The 19,649-nt window shown below is 43.1% G+C and overlaps 6 protein-coding genes across 14 annotated transcripts; 3 read left to right on the top strand and 3 right to left on the bottom strand.

Annotated features, from left to right (window-relative positions):
* Positions 1–13: 13 nt before the first annotated feature.
* On the bottom strand, positions 14–3,488 carry LOC108657400 (uncharacterized). Of its 3 annotated transcripts, none has more exons than XM_089264240.1 (7): positions 3,275–3,488; positions 1,928–2,765; positions 1,744–1,870; positions 1,575–1,670; positions 1,405–1,510; positions 1,258–1,330; positions 14–755 (listed from the first exon to the last, which is right to left on the bottom strand). In XM_089264240.1, the coding sequence occupies exons 2-6, from the start codon at positions 2,432–2,434 to the stop codon at positions 1,273–1,275; spliced, it is 894 nt and encodes a 297-aa protein (XP_089120366.1). In that variant the 5' UTR covers positions 2,435–2,765; positions 3,275–3,488; the 3' UTR covers positions 14–755; positions 1,258–1,272. The 3 variants fall into 3 exon arrangements, with proteins under 3 accessions (XP_089120366.1, XP_089120367.1, XP_017965478.1); XM_089264241.1 differs by having other exon boundaries at positions 1,928–2,731; XM_018109989.2 differs by having other exon boundaries at positions 1,928–3,488.
* Positions 3,489–3,662: 174 nt separating this feature from the next.
* Tmf (TATA element modulatory factor) lies at positions 3,663–7,374 on the top strand. The gene is made up of 5 exons (XM_018109988.3): positions 3,663–4,459; positions 4,518–6,102; positions 6,177–6,417; positions 6,488–6,715; positions 6,787–7,374. Exons 1-5 carry the CDS (start codon positions 3,850–3,852, stop codon positions 7,003–7,005), a joined length of 2,883 nt encoding a protein of 960 aa, XP_017965477.1. The 5' UTR covers positions 3,663–3,849; the 3' UTR covers positions 7,006–7,374.
* Cht11 (chitinase-3-like protein) lies at positions 7,308–8,977 on the bottom strand. The gene is made up of 2 exons (XM_018110021.3): positions 8,080–8,977; positions 7,308–8,022 (listed from the first exon to the last, which is right to left on the bottom strand). Exons 1-2 carry the CDS (start codon positions 8,967–8,969, stop codon positions 7,641–7,643), a joined length of 1,272 nt encoding a protein of 423 aa, XP_017965510.1. The 5' UTR covers positions 8,970–8,977; the 3' UTR covers positions 7,308–7,640.
* A 73-nt stretch (positions 8,978–9,050) lies between these two features.
* Positions 9,051–12,874, top strand: Rab40 (RAS oncogene family member Rab40). Of its 6 annotated transcripts, none has more exons than XM_089264244.1 (5): positions 9,051–9,163; positions 10,017–10,171; positions 10,234–10,457; positions 10,518–10,740; positions 10,805–12,874. In XM_089264244.1, the coding sequence occupies exons 1-5, from the start codon at positions 9,144–9,146 to the stop codon at positions 11,020–11,022; spliced, it is 840 nt and encodes a 279-aa protein (XP_089120370.1). In that variant the 5' UTR covers positions 9,051–9,143; the 3' UTR covers positions 11,023–12,874. The 6 variants fall into 6 exon arrangements, with proteins under 6 accessions (XP_089120370.1, XP_017965511.1, XP_017965513.1 ...); XM_018110022.2 differs by having other exon boundaries at positions 9,124–9,321; positions 10,264–10,457; XM_018110024.3 differs by having other exon boundaries at positions 9,125–9,321.
* A 1,364-nt stretch (positions 12,875–14,238) lies between these two features.
* LOC108655676 (uncharacterized) lies at positions 14,239–16,029 on the top strand. 2 transcript variants are annotated; one of them, XM_089265141.1, is made up of 3 exons: positions 14,239–14,838; positions 14,903–15,148; positions 15,209–16,029. In XM_089265141.1, exons 1-3 carry the CDS (start codon positions 14,833–14,835, stop codon positions 15,863–15,865), a joined length of 909 nt encoding a protein of 302 aa, XP_089121267.1. In that variant the 5' UTR covers positions 14,239–14,832; the 3' UTR covers positions 15,866–16,029. The 2 variants fall into 2 exon arrangements, with proteins under 2 accessions (XP_089121267.1, XP_089121266.1); XM_089265140.1 differs by having other exon boundaries at positions 14,240–14,838; positions 14,903–16,029.
* Positions 16,030–16,417: 388 nt separating this feature from the next.
* LOC108657421 (uncharacterized) lies at positions 16,418–18,449 on the bottom strand. The gene has a single exon (XM_018110026.3). It carries the CDS (start codon positions 17,847–17,849, stop codon positions 17,193–17,195), a length of 657 nt encoding a protein of 218 aa, XP_017965515.1. The 5' UTR covers positions 17,850–18,449; the 3' UTR covers positions 16,418–17,192.
* Between the last annotated feature and the right edge of the window lie 1,200 nt (positions 18,450–19,649).

The raw sequence follows: 19,649 nt of genomic DNA, 5'->3' as shown, positions 1-19,649 counted from the left end.
TGCTTTGCTTCAGTTTACTTATTTAAGCATAATTATTTATAGTGTTTGTGTCTTTGTGTGTGTGTGTGTGTTTGTGTCTGTCTGTTTGTGTGCCTGTTTATCGATCTTTATAGTTGTTGTTTTGTGTTTATCCTATTTTAGTTTTAGTTTTAGTTTTGTTTTTCACTTTAAAATAATAAATACATACATACATATACATTACATTACAATTACATCATATCCATAGTACAAAATATAAAATTTAACATCACATTGGTTGACATTCTTTTGTTGGTTGGTTGGTTGCTTCGCTTACACATGCACTTACTCCCATCATCATCCTCCTCATCATCATCATCATCATCATTATCGTCATTATCATCATCATTATTAACTTTACATTATGCTTAACATCGTGTGTTGATTTTGCTTTGATTTACATACATTGTTTAGTTTGTTTTTATGTTTTTACTTTGTGGGTTGGTTGGTTTCGTTTACTTTTGTCCTTTGTTCATTTCTACAATTGATAGCATTTGAAATTAATCTGCGTGTGTATGTGTGTGAGTGTTTGTGGGTTTGCTTAAACTGTCGGTCGGTAGGTCATAACGATCGATTGCTCGATCCGAATTTCGTTTCTCTTAGCCTCTGCTCTTCGCACATCCATTTCCGTTTCGATTTCCATTTGCATTATTTTACATTTTCTGTTAACAATTGATGTTCTCTCTCCATCTCTAGTTCCCTCTTTCTTTCTACAATGTTGGCCTCTGCTTTCTAACCTGCAAATACATATAAAATCGTTCATTACAATGCACAATAGCCACACAAGATACTTATATACATATCCATATATGCATATCATATACATACGAATGCCTGCTGAGAAGTCGTCTAGAATTCAGTTTGATTTATGGCGCACGCTCTACGCACTGCCCACTCACTCAGAAGTTAAACGACTTAACGAGCTTTACAATACAAATACAATGCATTAAGCACAATACACATATCTATATCTATACATACATAGATGTATGTACACATATCAATACATATATCTATACATAAGATACTGATTACACAGACCAAGCACATTTACATATCAAGGTGAATACATTAAATACTTATACAAACGAAAAAGGGTAATTTACATATTCACATTTATTTATATCGCTAGCTAAAAAGTCAAATAAAAAAAAAATAGTATTGCATGGATGATGCATATGATAGCTACTTATCGGTAGCAATTTATATACATTAATAATTTTGCGTAGTCGGCATTACCTAATGAGATTTTTACTAATCTCCGGGATGCTCAGGACAGGAGCGATTCACCTCAAACCAACGATCGATGCAGCTGCAGACGAGACGAAAATATATTAGTATATTGATTTATAGATTTAGTATGTATGCCAAGCGGCCTCTAGTTACCCTTTGTGGTATATGCATAGACATGGCAATCGAGCAATTGTATCACCTGGATTCAAGTCTTCAAGGCAAATGACGCACTCACCCTTGGCGTCTTGCAATGTGTCCTCTGCAAAAGTAAATGAGAATTAACGATAAACAATGCAAGCGACGCCGACATTCCGGCTGCATACCGTTATATGAGAGTCTTGGTTTGGTTAGGCACATGACTAAATGGCATTCAATATCGTCTGGCAACACGAACTTATTGCACACAGGGCATTTGATACCTGTGCGGAAGGAAAGAATTCAACATCGCTGACCAGGAAAACTTTAGATATGTCTATATATATATATAAGTACCATTGAAGGACCAAATGTGCGATGGAAGCGATGTTGCCGTATAAACGCGGCCAATGCCATTCGCTGATGTTGCCGATGCAGCCAATGCGATGCTCTCAACGATGTTTGCGCCAGTCATCGACATATCCTGCAACACAATGGGCAAATAAGAATGGCAGACAGAGGAGAGTCGAGTGCAACTTACGCGTATTGAGTCACCAAACGCGCGTCGCTGTTGCATATAGCTTTGTGCGACAGTCGCGGAACTGTTGTTGTTGCCGGCTGCCGCCTGGAAGCTATTGCTATTTGAATTAGCTGACACAGAGACTGAGACGGCGGGATGTGTGTTCGGGTAAGTGCTGGATCCCTGCTGTAGTTGTTGCTGTTGCTGCTGCTGTTGCTGTTGCTGCTGTTGTTGCTGCTGCTGCTGTTGTTGCTGCTGTTGTATGTCGGGCACTGAGCTGAGGCTGCGTGCACGCTGTCGATCTATGGACGTGGAGTTCGGCTGATTGTGATGATGATGATAGACCTGGAGACCGGGCAATGTGCGCAGCAAATTGAAACCCTGACCGGCATCGCCGCTCCGGCCGCCAACCGCTGAGCTCTGCACCGTTGTCTCGGTGGCAGTGGCACCCGTTGAGCTGCTTGAGAATGTTCTGGAGCGGGGGCTCTGCTGGCCGCTGGTCGCTGGTGTGCTTGCCTTTTGACCCATAGAGTTTGAGTTTCTTTCTATCACGCACGGCCTCTGCCTCTGCCCGCCCCCGGCTGCCGCTGCACCCCTCGATCGCTGATTGGTTGAGCTCACACTCTCTGCCACTCGCGCGTATTATTGCACTTTTCGAATTCGCTCTCAGTTGGAGTCTTGCTCTCGCGGTCGCTCTCGTTTTGATGCAGCTTAATTTATTTATTTTGTTTTTTTTTGTTGCTTCTTTTTTGCGAGCTGTCTTTGTTTGCTCCTTCGTATATTACGCGTATGTGGGTGGGCGCGCGTGTATGTGTAGGTGTTTGCCTGTGTATGTGTATATGTGTGTGTAGGAGAGTTTCTGCGTGCGTTCACATTTAAGGAAACAAAACAAATGACAGCAGCAGCAGACAACAATAGCAAACAAAGTTGATGTTATGGATCAGGGTTTTGGGGGCTGGTGGGTTGTGGGGTGCTGGGTGGTGGGAGGTGCTTGGTGGGTCAGCAGCGGCGGCAGTGACGGGCGGCGTTGATAAATGCGGTATATAGATAAGTGTTTAAGTGTGTTTATGTGCCTTCTGCTGCCTTCGCCTGTGCAATGTTGTTGTTGATGATGATGATGATGATGATGATGATGAATGTGTGTACTGAGAGGTGTATGCGTGTGCGTGCGGGTGCGGGTGCCAAAAGTGCGGAGCGTTGGGAGGGCGTTAATCGCACGTCGGTCGTCGGTGTCAGTGTCGGTGTGATGGTTCTTAGTGTTGGTGTCCGCTGTCGGTGCGTAGTTGATTGCTGCTGTTCTTGATGTTGTTGTGATACCGAAAACCAAAATAGTTGTGGACTCTAACTACGCTTAATCCGCTTGATTACCACTCGCAATTTAAATTACTGTTTCCGTTTTCTCTATATTATTTTTAACATCTCCGTTTTCGTTTTATGTGTACTCTTTGCTTTGCTTTTGACCACCACAATTTATTGGCCAACCACCACAGGGTATTATCGCAGTTCCCGGTGTTGAAAAATGCCACTATACGAATCAAGCCGATAACGATATATCAATTCACTATCGAATGTCAGCGCCAAACCATTAAAATGCAATTGGTATCGATGGTAATGTTGTTTGATGTTTAACAAAAAAATTTTACTTTACGTATTTATTTATGTTTCTGATCTTAGAAATTGAAAATAGTACAAAAAATAAATACGCTTTACTTGCTTGTCGGCTGGTCAGGACATTTAGTGCCAGGTTAACTTAAATCGATAGAAAAATATCGAAATCTCGTTGCGATATCAATAGATGTTGCCAACCAGCTAAGAAACATAAGATTTTTAATAATGTGGTTGTGTTTGTGAAATTGCAGTTGTTGGCAAATTATTTAATTATTTATATGCTGCGGTCACTAAGCCTACCTGAGAAAGCGCATTAGAACAGAAACAACGGCGGCATGAGTTGGTTCGAAAAAGCCAAAACGGTTCTAATCGAAGCACTTGACATACAGGATGATGACAACAAGGCAACAGATAACGCTGGCAGCAGCACAACAGCCAGCAGCAACAGTAGTAGCGCAGGATCATCGATGGCCGGCGCTAAGGGTGCATCCGTAAACGCATTGAACACATCTGCAATAAATGGGGCCACATTCTACGACAATCCGCATGCCAACGAAATGGTTACCATTCCGCCCAGGGCAAGCGATGCCTCAGTGTCAGCACCAGCCAATCTCTATGCAAAACGCCAGTCAGCCACGTCAGATTCGGTAGATCTGCTGTCGTCGCCGTCACCGACGTCGCCAACTGGTGGCGGCGGTTTGCGCAATTCCGAGTCTTCACTGGAGCTAATAACAGCGCCAACAACTGCCAGTGAAGTAGAAATGAATATGTCACCAGATACAGAACCTTCGCTACCGGATAGCATAGTAATAATAGCCAGCAACGAGACATCCGACAATGCGGATGGCGACGTTGATGACGACGATGATGATGATCCTATTGATGAAGAAGATGATGGGCAAGTGATTAACTTGGATCAAGACGATCATTCAATGCATTTGAATGGTGAGTATATCCTAACTCGAGCTGAATTGTATTTCGATTCTCATTTGGACTTCTACAGATTCTACCAAAACGATGAAAGCCTTGGTATTTAGTGACACCCAGACAGCGGTCAATGTATCTGCCGCTGGGGCTGGCGCCGATTCGGACTCGACGCAAAGCTTTGAGGACATCCAATTGCAGTTGAGCCACAAGAGCAAGTCAGCCGGCAGTCCGGTCAGCACGGAGGCCTGCCAGCATGGCAGCAAGACGGAGTTGCCCGATCAGAGCTACTCATCCACCTCATCGGACATTGAGATCATATCGAATCCGAATGGGGATTCCAGTACAAACAGCACGACGACGCGCACCAGTCCACAAAAGTTCAAAGAGCTGTGCAGCGGTGTTAAGGGCCATGGTCATGGCTTGCAGGGCCAGAAGCAAGGCAAGGGTCACCATCGTGAGCCATCGGAGATCTCATTGCTGTCGGAGGACTCGCAGTCGGAGCTGGACAAGCTGGTGCATCGCATAAGTGAACTAAATCAGGTTATCGAGGCGCGCGAGCAGCGTCTGCTGCAATCGGAGCGCCAGAATGCGGAGCTCCTAGAGCGGAATCAACAGCTTTGCGCCCATATGGAGGCGGCCAAGAATAGTGCCAACAGCAGCGAGGCCAACGAGGCGGTGCAACGTCTCTCGGCATTGGAAAAGAAGTTTCAGGCGAGCATACGGGAACGGGATGCGTTGCGCATACAAATCAAGAGCCTAAAGGATGAGCTGCTGAACAAAATACCCAAGGATGAGCTGACCGAAAGCAACGAAATGATCATAGCGCTGCAGTCCGAGGGAGAGAAACTGTCCAAAGAGATTTTGCAGCAGTCGAACATCATCAAGAAACTGCGTGCCAAGGAGAAGACCTCAGACACACTGCTGAAGAAGAATGGCGAGCAAATCTCACAGCTATCCAGCGAGTTGGAACGTCTGAAGAAATCCCTGGCCGCCAAGGAGGAGATGGAGCGCTCGCAAATTGAAGCCGTTTGTCGCATGACCAATGAGAAACGGCGCGTGGATGAGGAGAACGCCGAGTATCGCAGCCGTATCGAGGATCTGCAGTCAAAACTGGCGGCGCTCCAGGCGAGCTTCGATGGCGTCAAGGGTGATCTGCAGCAGCGCCAGCGCCACGAACAGAATCAAATGCAGGCCGAGAATCAAGAGTATGTGCAGCAGCTGAGCGAAATGCGCGAAAAGTTGCGAATCACCGAGCACAACATGGCCAAGCGGGAACAGCAGATGCGTGAGGAGAAGCGCGATTTATTGCGTCGACTGGAGGCGGCCGAATCGCGTGCCGAGAGCAGCACCCAGGAGTTGAGCGTGTCGACGACGCCGCTCATCAGGCAAATCGAATCGCTTCAGAAGACGCTGAATCAGCGCACAGTCGCCTGGAGCAAGGACGAGCAGCAGTTGCTCGAGAAGCTGGAGGAAGCACAGGCGCAGCTGCGTTCGCTGCAGCAGCTCGAAACGGTGCACCAAGAGAAGCAGGAACTGCTGCGCACGCGCTGCGATCTGCTCGAGGAAAAGCTGGCCAATGCTCTAATGCAATCAGAGAGCGCCAAGATTCAGCTGCGTCAACAGGAGTTGGACGCCAGCATCAGAGATAATGACTACAAGAGGTGAGGATAGCATAATCCATTTCCTTATTAAAACTCTATAAATCTGCTGAATATCTTGTTCTGCTCATGTCCAGCCAACTGAGCTCGCTGCAGGAGCAGCTGAAGCAGCGCCAGGACAAGCTCGATTCCTTGGCCGAACAATGCCAGCAACTGGAAGCGGAGCTGCGCAAACTACACGCCTTTCAGCGCAGCAGCGAGCTAACCGTGGAGGCAGTCAAGGCCAGCAACGAGATGTCCGAGAATCCGCCGCTCAGTCTGGCGGATGAAAGCGGCTCCAATGAGGATGCGCTGGGCGGCATTATTGATTGGCAGGGCGTAAGTAAATCAATCGTATGAAAATGAATCTATACATCCATTTGAATGCATTCCCATATTCTCCAACCAGGACGATTTGGAATGCGCATCGAACAGCGGGCGACAGCCCTCGGGCATGATTCAGGGCGTGCACTTGAGCTTCTTAGCTGGTAATACCACAACGCTGGAGCATCTGCAGGCGCTGCTCAAACAGCGCGATGGTGAGGTAACGCACCTTCAGTGGGAACTCTCGCGTCTGCAGGCGGAACGCGGCGTGCTGGACAGCGAAATATCCAAATTAACTATGGAAATGGAGACGGTTAGTGCAGTGACTCCTCTCTCTAACTTATCGTTGACCACATTCTATTCTTTACTTTCAATTCGATGCAGTTGAAGGAGAAAGTGCAATCCTATGAAGCCATGGAGAAGTGCTATGAGGACCTGCAGCATCGTTACGATGCTCTGCTGCAAATGTACGGCGAGAAGGTGGAACGCACTGAGGAGCTCGAGCTGGATCTGGTCGAGCTGAAGCAGGCGTATAAGATCCAAATTGATGAGCTGCTCGCGGCGCCGCCTCCAAATCTTCAGCGCCCAGCCAAGCCCACATGATTGCCGTCCCTGGCATGGTTGCGACGTGCCTAATAACCGGCAATCCAGTCGGATTTATATCTGGATATATTTCTCTATATCGACCTTATGCAAATGCAAAATGCTTCGGGCATACTAAACGAAGCTGCTGTTTTTTTCATTCCTCTATTTTGCTTATGTATATGTGTGTGTCCCCTTTCAAGCAAGCACTCCCGCTCCCTCCCTAGCGTCCAATTATTAATTATCTATGTATAATCGTCATATTAACATACAAGTAAATATAATTTGCATGTTAAAATTTCTAGTTATATTATGAATATGGATCGATTGTGATAATTTTTATTTATACTTATGCGTACATAAATTAAAAAGTAATTCGTACATCATTAATTGTTTCGCTCTCTTTCTTGAGTTCAAGATCTGATCTTTGGGCTGCATAAAAATTATTTTCTAGGAAACGTCTTTTATCACATGAGCGCGTATTACACCGTGCTTAACGAACTTATGGCTTACATGTAATTAAAGCTTAAATATTTATATTTAGGTATCTCTGTTCACAGAAAATCAAGGTAACTAGGGATACATATAACACATTGTAATACGTGAAAGTACAAAATCTTACTAAGAACAAGAATTAGCTAAGTTAGCTTCGCAATTTATGGCGCTCTTAGAATAGCATTTGCAACTTGAGCTAGTGGAAATACAGGCTTAGCGGGCTTATCGCCAGAGCTGTCCATGTAGCCGCAGCTGTTCCTCAGATCATCCGTGTTGAGGGAGAAGATCATTAGGCCGCCCACATTCATGGACTTGACATAGTTGGCTTTGCACGAAATGCTCGTCTTGCTCTCATATGAGATCCATTCCTGCTCAGCGCTGATATAGGGCGAACAGGTGTCGTTGTCGTATGTGTAGATCGGTGTATAGATAAATTGATTGGCGCACTCGCAGGTCTCTGAGAGCGTAGTGAAGCCCAGTTGTCCACACTTGCCAAAGCCCGAGGCAGGCGCACCTAACCGACTGTTGAAGGGATTCACAAGGCTGTAAATAAATGGGAATGAGTACATTGTATTTTTATCCAAAGCCCATGTTACTCACGTAAAGGAATGCCCATAGGTTGGCAAGCCGATAACCAAACGTTGTGGCTCCAAGCCATTTTTCAGCCACCAGTGAACGGTATAGTTGATGTTAAAGGTGGCCATTATGGAGTGCTCCGTGGAGCGGGCATAGAGCGGCGCATTCAATCCAGTAAATGGTGTATCCTCGCGATAGAAATGAAAGTCGTAGGACATTAGATTCACATAGTCTACGTAGAGGTTGATTTCGCGTATGTCGTAGCCAAAGAAGGCGATGCCCTCGGGTGCAGCGACTGCCAAGGTTAGCAGATTGTTAGTGAGCTTCTCGCGACGCCACTCAAGGCGAATTTCGTACAGCAGCTGGGATAAGTGCATCCGTTCATTGTCGTAGGCTCGTGGAAACTCCCAGTCCAAATCGATGCCATCCAAGTTGGGATATTTGTGGAGCACGGCACGCAGTGAGCGCAAGAATTCTTTGCGTCGAGCATGATTCGCTACCATGTCGGCAAACTGGTGGCCACTGTCCGCACCGCCAATCCACAGCAGCAGTTTCACCTGTGGATGGGCGGCACGATAAATACGTGTCTCATTCTGCAGGACATGCTCGAGGCGCGCTGACAGCTGCAAAGTCGTGTTGAACAAATCGGCAATGCCAATGTTAATGTGCGTGCACAAATCACCGGGCACATCCAGCAGGCTCAGATTATCGGGTCCCGAAGCTGAGTAATAGCATACTAGGCGTTGGTTGCGCTCCACTTGCAGGCGATTCAGTACCTTGAAGTGCACCGTTAGTAAACAAAAAAGCGCCAGACACGTAAACAACAGTATGTAGCGTATCTGAAGGTCATGCTTTTGCAGTCTTGATGGCACTGTATTTCCATTATCACTTTGTATCTTGATATAATTAACCATTGCTGTTGTTGCTGGCAAAATGTGATAATGAGCAACGTTGCGTTGTTATTTGTGTTGCTTCAAAAGCCAGTGTAATCAAAACAAAAATAAGCAACCAGAAACATCGATAGCATGCGAATTCCATCGATAGCCCAAGATTGGCGATAGGTGATATGCGGTTGCAACCCTGTTCGCATGTGCATATGCGTATTTGGGTAAAAAAGTTTCTGTCGTTTGTGCTGCAATTTCTACCTTCACCGTGCTTTTCGTTTAATTTTTTTGCAAACTTCAAGAACAAAAAAATGCAATTGTTGAGCGTAAACATTAAATAGCTGCTGCGGCCGTACACTACTCTATAAAAATATTGCCGTCTGTGAGTGTCAGTCTTACTGTTTGTATAATTTGCTCATTGTTTTTCCGTGTGTGACACAGAGTGAGTGTGAGTGTGTGTGTGTTGATGTTGCTGCTGTTGTTTTCGCCGTCATTGTTGTTGTTGTCGCCTCGCTTGCGGTGCAAAACAAAACACACCCAAATGAGTGGCACCAGCCGAAAGACGAATCAAACACAATCATGCTTACCATAGGGTGGTGCAAACCGGCAAAAGGCAGAAATGGCCATAGGATTCTGTAATAAATTTATATATGTATATATATTTATATGAATGTGTGTGTACATGCTTTCGTTTTTGGCATATTCACGCCCATTTGCATATGCACATCTGTGCCTGTTTGTATCTATTTGTATCTGTGTGCCTCTGCTGAATGACTCACTAGATAAATGTTACTCTGCCCACATACCAAAAAAATAAATAATAATAAAAATAATAATAATAAAATTGCCGGTTCGACTTTGGCACCTTGCAATTTCTGTTCTACTTGTTGTTGCGTTGTTTGTGTGCGCGCTTATCTGGCGCAGCTTACGGCCCGCCATCCCTCCCTTCTATCGCCCCTCATCCATACCGGTTAGCCCGGGCCCCAAGCTTTGCAAGAACTTGGGCTCGCATTCTTTGGCTTGTTAAAAATGGTAACTAACCTGCTTTTTAAAATTGTTGTTTCGTTATTGTTGCAGGTTGAGCAACACGGTTAGCTATATGAGAACCATGACAAAAGACTACGATTATCTGTTAAAGGTGCTTCTGGTTGGCGACAGCGATGTGGGTAAACACGAAATACTGTCCAATCTGGAGGATCCGTCAACCGAAAGCCCCTTCTGCAGTGGGAATGGTAAGTGGGCCGACGATCATAGTTATATTTATGGCTTTGGCATACACCCAACTCATATATAGATTGCACCTCTCACATATTGCAAACGGTAGCATACAAAACGACAACCATCTTGCTGGAAGGCAAACGGGTTAAGCTACAGATCTGGGATACATCCGGTCAGGGTCGTTTCTGTACCATAATACGCTCCTATTCGCGCGGCGCTCAAGGTATTATCTTAGTGTATGATATAACAAACAAATGGAGCTTCGATGGCATCGATCGCTGGCTCAAGGAGGTCGAGGAGGTAAGTGCTCAAATCTAAACGCCCTAATCAATATATAACATGCGAATATATCTATTACAGCATGCGCCTGGCATACCCAAGGTGCTTGTGGGCAATCGCTTACATTTGGCCTACAAGCGTAAGGTGGCCGCCAAGACGGCGGAAACCTATGCCTCACGCAACAATATGTCCTGCTTTGAAATCTCGCCACTTTGCGACTTCAATATACGCGAATCGTTCTGCGAGCTGGCTCGGATGGCGCTGCATCGCAATGGCATGGAGCACATCTGGCGCAGCAATAAGGGTACGGCACACTGGCTATATTTGTAGCTTATATTATGTTAATACTTGTATTTGTTTAATTGCAGTGTTGTCGCTGCAGGAGCTCTGCTGCCGGACAATTGTGCGTCGCACTAGTGTTTATGCCATCGATTCGTTGCACCTGCCGCCCTCCGTTAAATCGACACTGAAGTCGTATGCCATGACAACGTCACAGTGCTACAATTCGTTAACGCAAAACTCGAAAAGTCGGAATCGCTGCAAGACGCCAACCAGCCACAGTCGCAACAGCTGTGCGATCGCGTGATTGCCGGCCTGTAGGTGGTTTCTCGTCTCTTCTGCAACTGCCTACGCAACTACGGCTGCGCAATTGCGCCTAAATCTACAATCTACTTATATTTATACTATCTAAGCTTCAACACACACACACACATTACACATACACATATACACATACAACCCACATAACATGCGCGAGTATTTTCTTTAATACAAATATGTCATCAGCATTAATATTTATTATCGTATGAAAAAGAGCGAGAGAGCGATGTTTATATTTTTACATCCTATACATACTACTTATTATTATATATATATATAAATATATGTGCATCTACTAAGCGATATGCATATGAACATATAAATATATATATATTTTTTTATTCTTTATAATGTTTACCATTATCACTAAATTTAATAACGCATAACTGTAATGTTGTTAATATTATTATTATATTTGTATAACTCTAATGTCTAATACGCTGGATATAGTATACTGATACGAGGTATTCCTTCTTTAATTTTTTTTTTTAATATTCATATATATATATATATATTTATACATATATATGATACTTTAATTTTTCATTTTTGTTAACAATCAATGAATATTTGTAGAACTTTTTTTTTTTTGTAATTAAAAGAAGGCGTTGGAACAAGATGATAATGATGATGATGATAAGATGATGTTTATAATAATGATGAAGCTGATCACCATTATCACGATGATGATGATGATGATGATGATGATAAACATGAAAAACAACTACAACTAAAACCACATGCGATATCTTTGTCTTTGTCTATGTAGCAATCCATCTCATTCTATTTCAGTGCAGCAAAGTGAAAGTTCGGCTTATGTGATACGTAACATAAATACACTGGAATATTTTGTATTATGATATATGGCATATTTGTATGTTTTACACTATTTGGTCATATATACAAGTTGCAAACTCGTAGACCTTTTGGGCCATATTCTATATAGTCGGGCAGAGATTAGAAAAGGTTCGAGAACGTTTAGCTGAAACAAGTTCAATCTGATAAGGATGATTGATTGATGATCTTGCATGATATTATTCAAAACATATCTTCCGCGACTTTGGTATAGATAAAAAACCAATAGGTATAGAATAACTATATTTATATAATAGCACTGCCAGCTGCTAGCCTTGGCACATTGGAAAGATTTTGTGTAAAAAGTTTGGAAATTTTTTGGAATTATACAAACTTGATAGATATATGTATATATAACTATATATATGCATAGATATGTACATATATGTCTTATCGAAACTATTTTCTTATTGAAAAGTATCAACGATTTTTCTACTTCTATCTCTCCTTGTAGATATCTTTTGATCGGAGCGGGTAGCTTTTGGGCTATGGCCTCATAAATGGGCTTTACGTAAAGCTGACCTCTTCAGTTTAGTTTCTTTTTAAATGCCATTTCTTAGCCGTCAACACGGCAGCCAATTGATCTGTCAACCATATTAAAATTCGCTTTTTATTATAGATCTTCGTGTAGCTAGTTCACACCTTTGCTGATTGATTAGTCCATTGAAAGCCCAATTTAACATTGTTTTCTCATTCACATGTGTGTTTTCCCCCCAATATTTTTTTTTTCACTTTTTCTTTTCATTACGGCAAAAGACCTGAAAAAAATATCAGCCCGCGGTTTCATTTTTAATGGCTATTCAAAAATTCGCAAAAGCTTTTACACAATCACAAACGAAACCCAAGTTGGCCAATTCAAATCTGACAACTGATTTCCATTTCATACCAAAACCAGCAAAAAAATAAAAAAAAAACAAGCATAACAAAACTTGGTTTATGGGTGTTATAGTTTAAACGTATCAGGGAGAGCTTAAAAAATAAAATATAATATAATATATACTACCATAGCTTAGAAATAAAAGCAAAAAATTAATAAAAAAGCAATAAATAGCAGCCAAAAATTTACATATGCTGACTTGATTGCATTTTTTATTGTGTGGGTCTTGGCTTTATTTTTTTTTTTTTTAATTTTTTTTTATCATTTCACTCTTTTAAGGTATTTTACACCAAAGTATTTTGTGATGCGCTCTCTTTGGGCGGAGCTGAAGAACAGCTGAGAGTAAGCTAGAATAATAATAGCAACTGAAAGCTAAAAAGTTAGTTAGTGATAGTAGCTTGAGAATTTCATATATGTATATATATACATACATATGTATATGAAATTCTCATAAATATTACTAACTATTTATTCTAGCTTACTCTCAGCTGTATTGAACTGCATTTATATATACATATATATTTATATATATGTACATACATATATATAAATGCAGTTCAATACAGATTTAACAAGCCAAGAAGCTTCAAGTTAAGCTGTAGATTTTGCCTATATACATATATTGGGAATCATATTTTTTAGCGTATGAAATCGAACTTAATGTAGGAAAGGCTTAAGAGCTTGGCGTAAAACTGAAAGTTTTTACAACAAAAGCCTGACATTTTAGAGAGTATTCATTCTAAGAATTACTTCAGAAATTTTGAGCAAGAGTATAGCTTTGAATAATTTGCGAACTTTGAAGAACGTTTTAGAAGCTTTGCATAAATAAACCAAACTTTTTTTTAATATATGTCGATATATACGTAAAAGTATAAGTTCAATCTATATATAATATGTATACAAAGATCAGATGGAATTAAAGAGCTTGAGAGCTTTAGGTCTCATCTAGTTTCTAAGATGTTTTTTACTCTAAAACTATACGAAACTACTCCACTTTACTAGTCTGAGTTTCTTAGCTAATCTATATAGATTTTATTTAAATAATATAAAAGTTTAGCTTTAAGAAGCTTTGGCGATTTCAAGTTGGGTCAAATGCTCCTAAGTAAACACGGTTTCAAAGCACTTTTTGAGGAGTAGAAGAGTTTTCACCTTTTTCACCTAGCTCAGCTCAGAACTACTTCTTTATAAGCCTAAAAACAATTTTAAGCGGCTTTTAAGCTTAGTGATTTCTTATAGTAAAATAAGCTTTTGGTATACAACTGGATCGAAAGTGTTCTTGGCTAGAGAGATGGGCTATTCAGCAGAGAAGGTGTTTACTGTTAATATACTAGAACTTTAATGAGCTCGGCAGTTTTTTAGCAGTAGTTGAGAGCTATAGCTCAGCTGCTTAACATAAATGTATTTAAGAGAACTTGCGTAATGCGAGATGGGCTTAGGGCTCGACCCAGACCCTGAGCACATAGAGCTGAGCGAACTGTAATGGGGCTATGGAAAGTGATGGATCTGAGGCAAATGCTGTCGAGGTCAGGCAATGACATGACCTACCTTTGATAATCGCACCGGTTTGTTTGCGCCTGATACGATTTGGTTATTTGGCTTAAATGTGTGTGTGTGTGTGTGTTTTTTTTTTCATGCTGGTCAACGGGTTTTTTGTTCGTCTCATTTGAATATTTTAGCAATTTAGTGCTCCATTTGCCCCGTTCACAGTTCGGCTCGCCGCTGCCCTACCATTAAATCCGATTCGGGGGCCCGCGCCATCGATGACGAAAGCAAACAGCGGAATCTTCGCTGCCCGCCTCAGGCGAAAGCCGCGGCAACGGCTCATTGGGCAAGGCACCGGATAACGACAAATTTGACGCCAGTGACGCTGACGCCAACGACACGACTATATTGTAGATGAAGAAGAGGAAGAGGAAGAGGAAGACGTATCAGCATAATGATTGCGATCGGCGTATATAAGCGTGCGACAGCTGGAAGATGGTCATCAGTTGCCTGCCTCTTCGGTTGCATTCTTCAGCTACGTGAAGTTCCACAGATTTCGTCCCAAGCAAGAAACTTCCAGCAATGAAGGTAAGCCGGCGTAGCTCCAGGCAGGATTGGGCTGTCATCTCTAATGCTCGCTCCTCTTTCGCAGATCTTTGTGTGTTTGTTTGCCGCTCTTGTTGCCACCTGCTCCGCAGGCATCATTGGCGGAGGTGGCGGCGGTGGCGGCGGTGGCGGTTACAGTTATGGCATCGGCAGCAGCGGCGGTGGCCATGGACACGCCGAGGTGAGCACTGTCAAGGTCATCCATGAAGGCAGCCACGGCGGTCATGGTGGCTTTGTGCACGGCGGACACGGCGGACACGGCGGCCACCATCAGGAGGTGAAGACCATCAAGGTGATCCACCAGGAAGCACCAGTTGTGCATCATGGCCACCAGGAGGTGAAGACCATCAAGGTCATCCACCAGGAGGCACCAGCTATCCACCACGGCTTCTCTCATGGCGGCGGCTTCGGTGGTCACCAGGAGGTCAAGACTGTGAAGGTCATTCACCAGGATGGCGGCTTGGCTCTGGGCGGCGGTGGCTACGCTGGCGGCTTCTCCCATGGCGGCGGACATGGCCACCAGGAGGTGAAGACCGTTAAGGTCATCCATGAGGAGGCACCGGCTGTGCATCATGGCTTCTCTCACGGCGGCGGCGGCTTCGGCGGCCACCAGGAGGTCAAGACTGTGAAGGTCATTCACCAGGGCGGCAGCGGCTACGCTGGCGGCTTCTCCCATGGCAGCGGACATGGCCACCAGGAGGTGAAGACCGTCAAGGTAATCCACGAGGAGGCACCAGCTATTCACCACGGCTTCTCTCATGGCGGCGGCTTCGGTGGCCACCAGGAGGTCAAGACTGTGAAGGTCATCCATCAGGGCAGCGGCTATGCTGGCGGCTTCTCCCATGGCAGCAGTCACGACATCGGCCACGTCCACCAGGAGGTGAAGACCGTCAAGGTCATTCACGAAGAGGCCGCCCCAGCGCCCATTGCCGTCCACAACGAGTATCTGCCCCCAGTTGTCTCGGCTCCTCAGCCCGGCTACCTGCCCCCAGTTGGCGCCTGGAAATAATCTCCTCAACTGTGCCCAGTTGATCTGTGATTCGAACTGTGTCATAGCTGTGACCTCCTTTGTTAAATAGTTTTAGTAACATCCCCATTTTTTTTCCATTAGCTTAAGAAACATTTTTTTTTCTGTTGAAAAATATATACACATTAAAATTTATATAAACAAAATGCCTTACATCTTTACATCATATTTTTCTTGAAAATGTGCTGTAGCTCTTTAGATGGGAGCTTACGAATAGCAAGTTTTGAGCTTTCCAGGGGAAATATCAAGCTATATTCAAGAATTTCAAAATATTTTCGCTTATTCTAATTGAAAGTGAGTTAGCTTATAAAAAACCTTTATTTTATCAACTAAAAGTCTCTTAAAATATCTGTAAAAAACCTCATGTATATTTTCCATATATTCATATATTCAAAACAAAATTTTCCTTACAAAATTAGAAATATAAAGTTTATTAACTGATGGAATTTAGATCAAGCTTAGTGTATCAGAAATATGTCTGTAGACTTCGTTCTATAGTTCTCTATTTCAAACTTTTATAACTTTTTCGCAATGGAAATTTTTCATTAGATTTTATTTGATGAAAGTCTCAGCAATCATATCACTATAATATGATATGGTCTGAGATTAAGATACATAACATGAGATGATAGTTCCGATATGTAGATTCTTTAAATAAAAACATAAATCTAGAATGCGGTTATCAAGTATAATAAATTATAGATAATATTCATATATGTATATCATATATCATGAATGTTAAACTTAGGGTATCTACTAGTCTAGCTACAATATCTCTCTCTCTCTCTCCCTCCCTCTTTCATATTTCTTAGTTCCCCACAGATTTTCTTAGTTTTATATTCATTTTATTCAATCTTCACACATTTTACCGCTTGCCATCAATTTGGGGGATTGGGTTACAAAATACTCAGGCATGGCATAGATCATCTAACTGTAGTTAATTAATGGGCATGCATCACATTTAGATTTCACATTCAATATGAATTATTGTAATTCCCAGATCTGCTTTAAGTAGCCATTTGCATACGGAGTGCAACTGGTTTTGAGTCCACCCACTTTCGTTTAGGCCTCGTTTCGTCAGTCCATTACCATAAGCGCTACGAGCTAAACGAGCTGATTAATAGGCCCATAAGTTGTAGATTTTTCTTCTTGTTTTTATATATGTATATCATTTTGTTTATCTTTAGTATAAGGTATTAACTTAATGTGTGTGTGCTGGTGAATGTGTGCTTGACAAATGTGTGTGTGTGTGTGTATGTGTGTATTGAAAATAAATTAGAGATTTTTTAGAAAAGATCGGGCTCGCTTGTCAGTGGTAGATCCAATTTGGACGAGCTCCAAACATGCGTCGCTGTTGCGTCATGGGAGCCTGCTCCACGCTATTCCCGCTGCTTAGATACTGATGCAGCGGCAGTGGGCGTGGCGAAGATGATGTTATTAGTGGAATGCTTGTTGTGGGACGCCACCTCGATGGTCGCCAGGGCGCGCTCTTGTCCTCATCTAAGTTGCTGTTGCTCTTGCTGTGGCTGTGACTGTGACTGTTGCTGTTGCTGTCACTGTGCACGCGCAGATTGAGCAGCAGCTCGCCATCGTCGTCTATCAGATTGTACAGCTGGATGCCTGCATCCGCGTCGGCTCCTCCACGCATGTGGGCGCGCTCCAGGCGCACCTGTTGCTTGACCTTTGGCTTCGTTTTCCTGCGCACCGGCTTGGCGTAGCGAACGGGCGGCAGCACACGCGAGATACGCTCCTGTGCTTGCAGCTGGCGCAGGATGCCCAACGGCAGCACCAGGTCCGATTCGAATGGCAAGAAGCCACTCGCACGCACCTTGATTATATTGCGACGCACGGGGGGCAACGGTATCGGCAGCACCAATTCCCAACGGCAAATCAGCACCAACACTAATAACAAAAACAACAACTGCAATCGCAGCGCAGCTGCCAGTGGTGGCAGTATCAGATTCATCGCTAAGCAGCGGCGGGCTTGCACATGTTCACTAATTGCAGTCCTTTACAACACTTGTGTTCGTCTCAATCTTTGCAGTTTATTGACTGCCAACTGCAGTGCACATTAGGCAAACAAACAAACAGAAAAAAAAAACGTAACAAAATAATGATGAGAGCTAATGACGGAGCTAATATGGAGTCAAGCAGCTCATTCTAGGCCGGCATTGCACCAACTGATTTTGACCGAGCCACGCACTGCGCCGCAGACCGCCAGAGAGCAGGGCTTACTCTCACACATGCATACACTCGACTCACATACACAGACGCACACAAAGAAATGAATTAATTAGAGAAAATTCCGACGCATGCTTTATGAAATGAACCACCGCACAGTGGTTCACCTCTTTGAAATTACATATTTTCCAGCTGAAATTTATGTTAATTTGATTTTCGTTATTTAATTTTACATTCTCTTTACATCTTATTTGGTTTTAATATGTACAATTGGCAATTATCGGCAAATCAAGTGCCAACGCAGATCGATAAATTCTAACGACTATCGATTGATTATCAAAATGCAATGGCGATATTTAAATACTGCGAGGCGCCATGCAGCGAAATTTAGCCGAATTCTTATATTGTAAATGTTGCATGGAAAAGAAAATACAAGTAAATATAGTAAATGCGATTTGAAAAACTCTATATTGAAAGACACAAATATTTGCTAGCTCTTGAACCACTGTGCATTAAATACTTTAGGCTTTGAAATGAAAATAAAAATATAACAGCTAACCTGACTGTGTTTATTGTTGTTGCTGTTGGTTGTTGTTTGTTGTTAACATTTCACTTCTTCTATCATTTTTATGGCCTACACACAAATTGTCGCATGTGCCTGTGTGTGCGTGTGTGTGTGCGTGCGTGTGTGTGCGGTTTTAGTTGTTTAATAAATGATTTATGCTACAGTTAACAAGAATAATTCTTTTAATGTTCAACTGGCGCTGCTTTTGTCTTTGCCCAGAAGCCGGCCATCAAAACTGGCTCACAACCTGGTTGGGGTCATAAATGGCGCTGCTACTGTCCAAGCCAAGGGCTCTCGCTCCCTCCTCAGTGGGGCACACTCTCGCTTAAATTGTTCTTCTTGTTTGCCGTTTGCTGTTTTGTATGTCACCTGGTGCTGGTGCTGGTGCTGGTGCTGGTGCTGGTGTTGGGGCCCAGCTCATTTGCATGAAAATGCTGCTTGGGGCGAACAATGGCTTATGCAAATCGTCAGATGGAAAAGCGCCCACCGATCACTGGAGCACAGCTGACAATGAATGAATAGCTATGGCTGGCCAGTGGCTATATCTGTTCTACTATTTACACTGGCATCGGTTCGCAATACGGTACAGTGAGCTCGGGTAGGGGCGAGCACTCTCGCTGGCCTATTATCATTTGCATTATCATTTCTAACGGCCAAGTCATTCAGTAAATTCTTAAATGATATGCATGTAAACAGAAATGAACGTAAATGTCTCTTTGACTGCATACAGAATGCACACAGGAAAACCAGTTTAGGTCAACTCAAAGACCTTAACGGCTTTGAGATATGCATCTTCCAATTATGGCCGACTAACTGAGAATATCTCAGCTGCAATCCGTAAGAGTCTGTTATGTTTATTATGTTGTGAATATATGGTCATAAGAGTATAGTTCTTACGATTCTATACCCCAGCTCTTCATTTCAAATACGTTGCTTTAAGCGCTAAGAAATATTTCTGAAGATATGTCCGGTTTGAAAATAATAGATTTCCCGTTGTATCTGCATTATTTACATGTTTTT

Source organism: Drosophila navojoa, chromosome X (assembly GCF_054131105.1).
Source record: "Drosophila navojoa isolate 15081-1374.11 chromosome X, UAZ_NAV_1.0, whole genome shotgun sequence".
Classification (NCBI taxonomy): Eukaryota; Metazoa; Arthropoda; class Insecta; order Diptera; family Drosophilidae; genus Drosophila; species Drosophila navojoa.
This window is presented reverse-complemented; position numbering and strand designations above follow the sequence as displayed.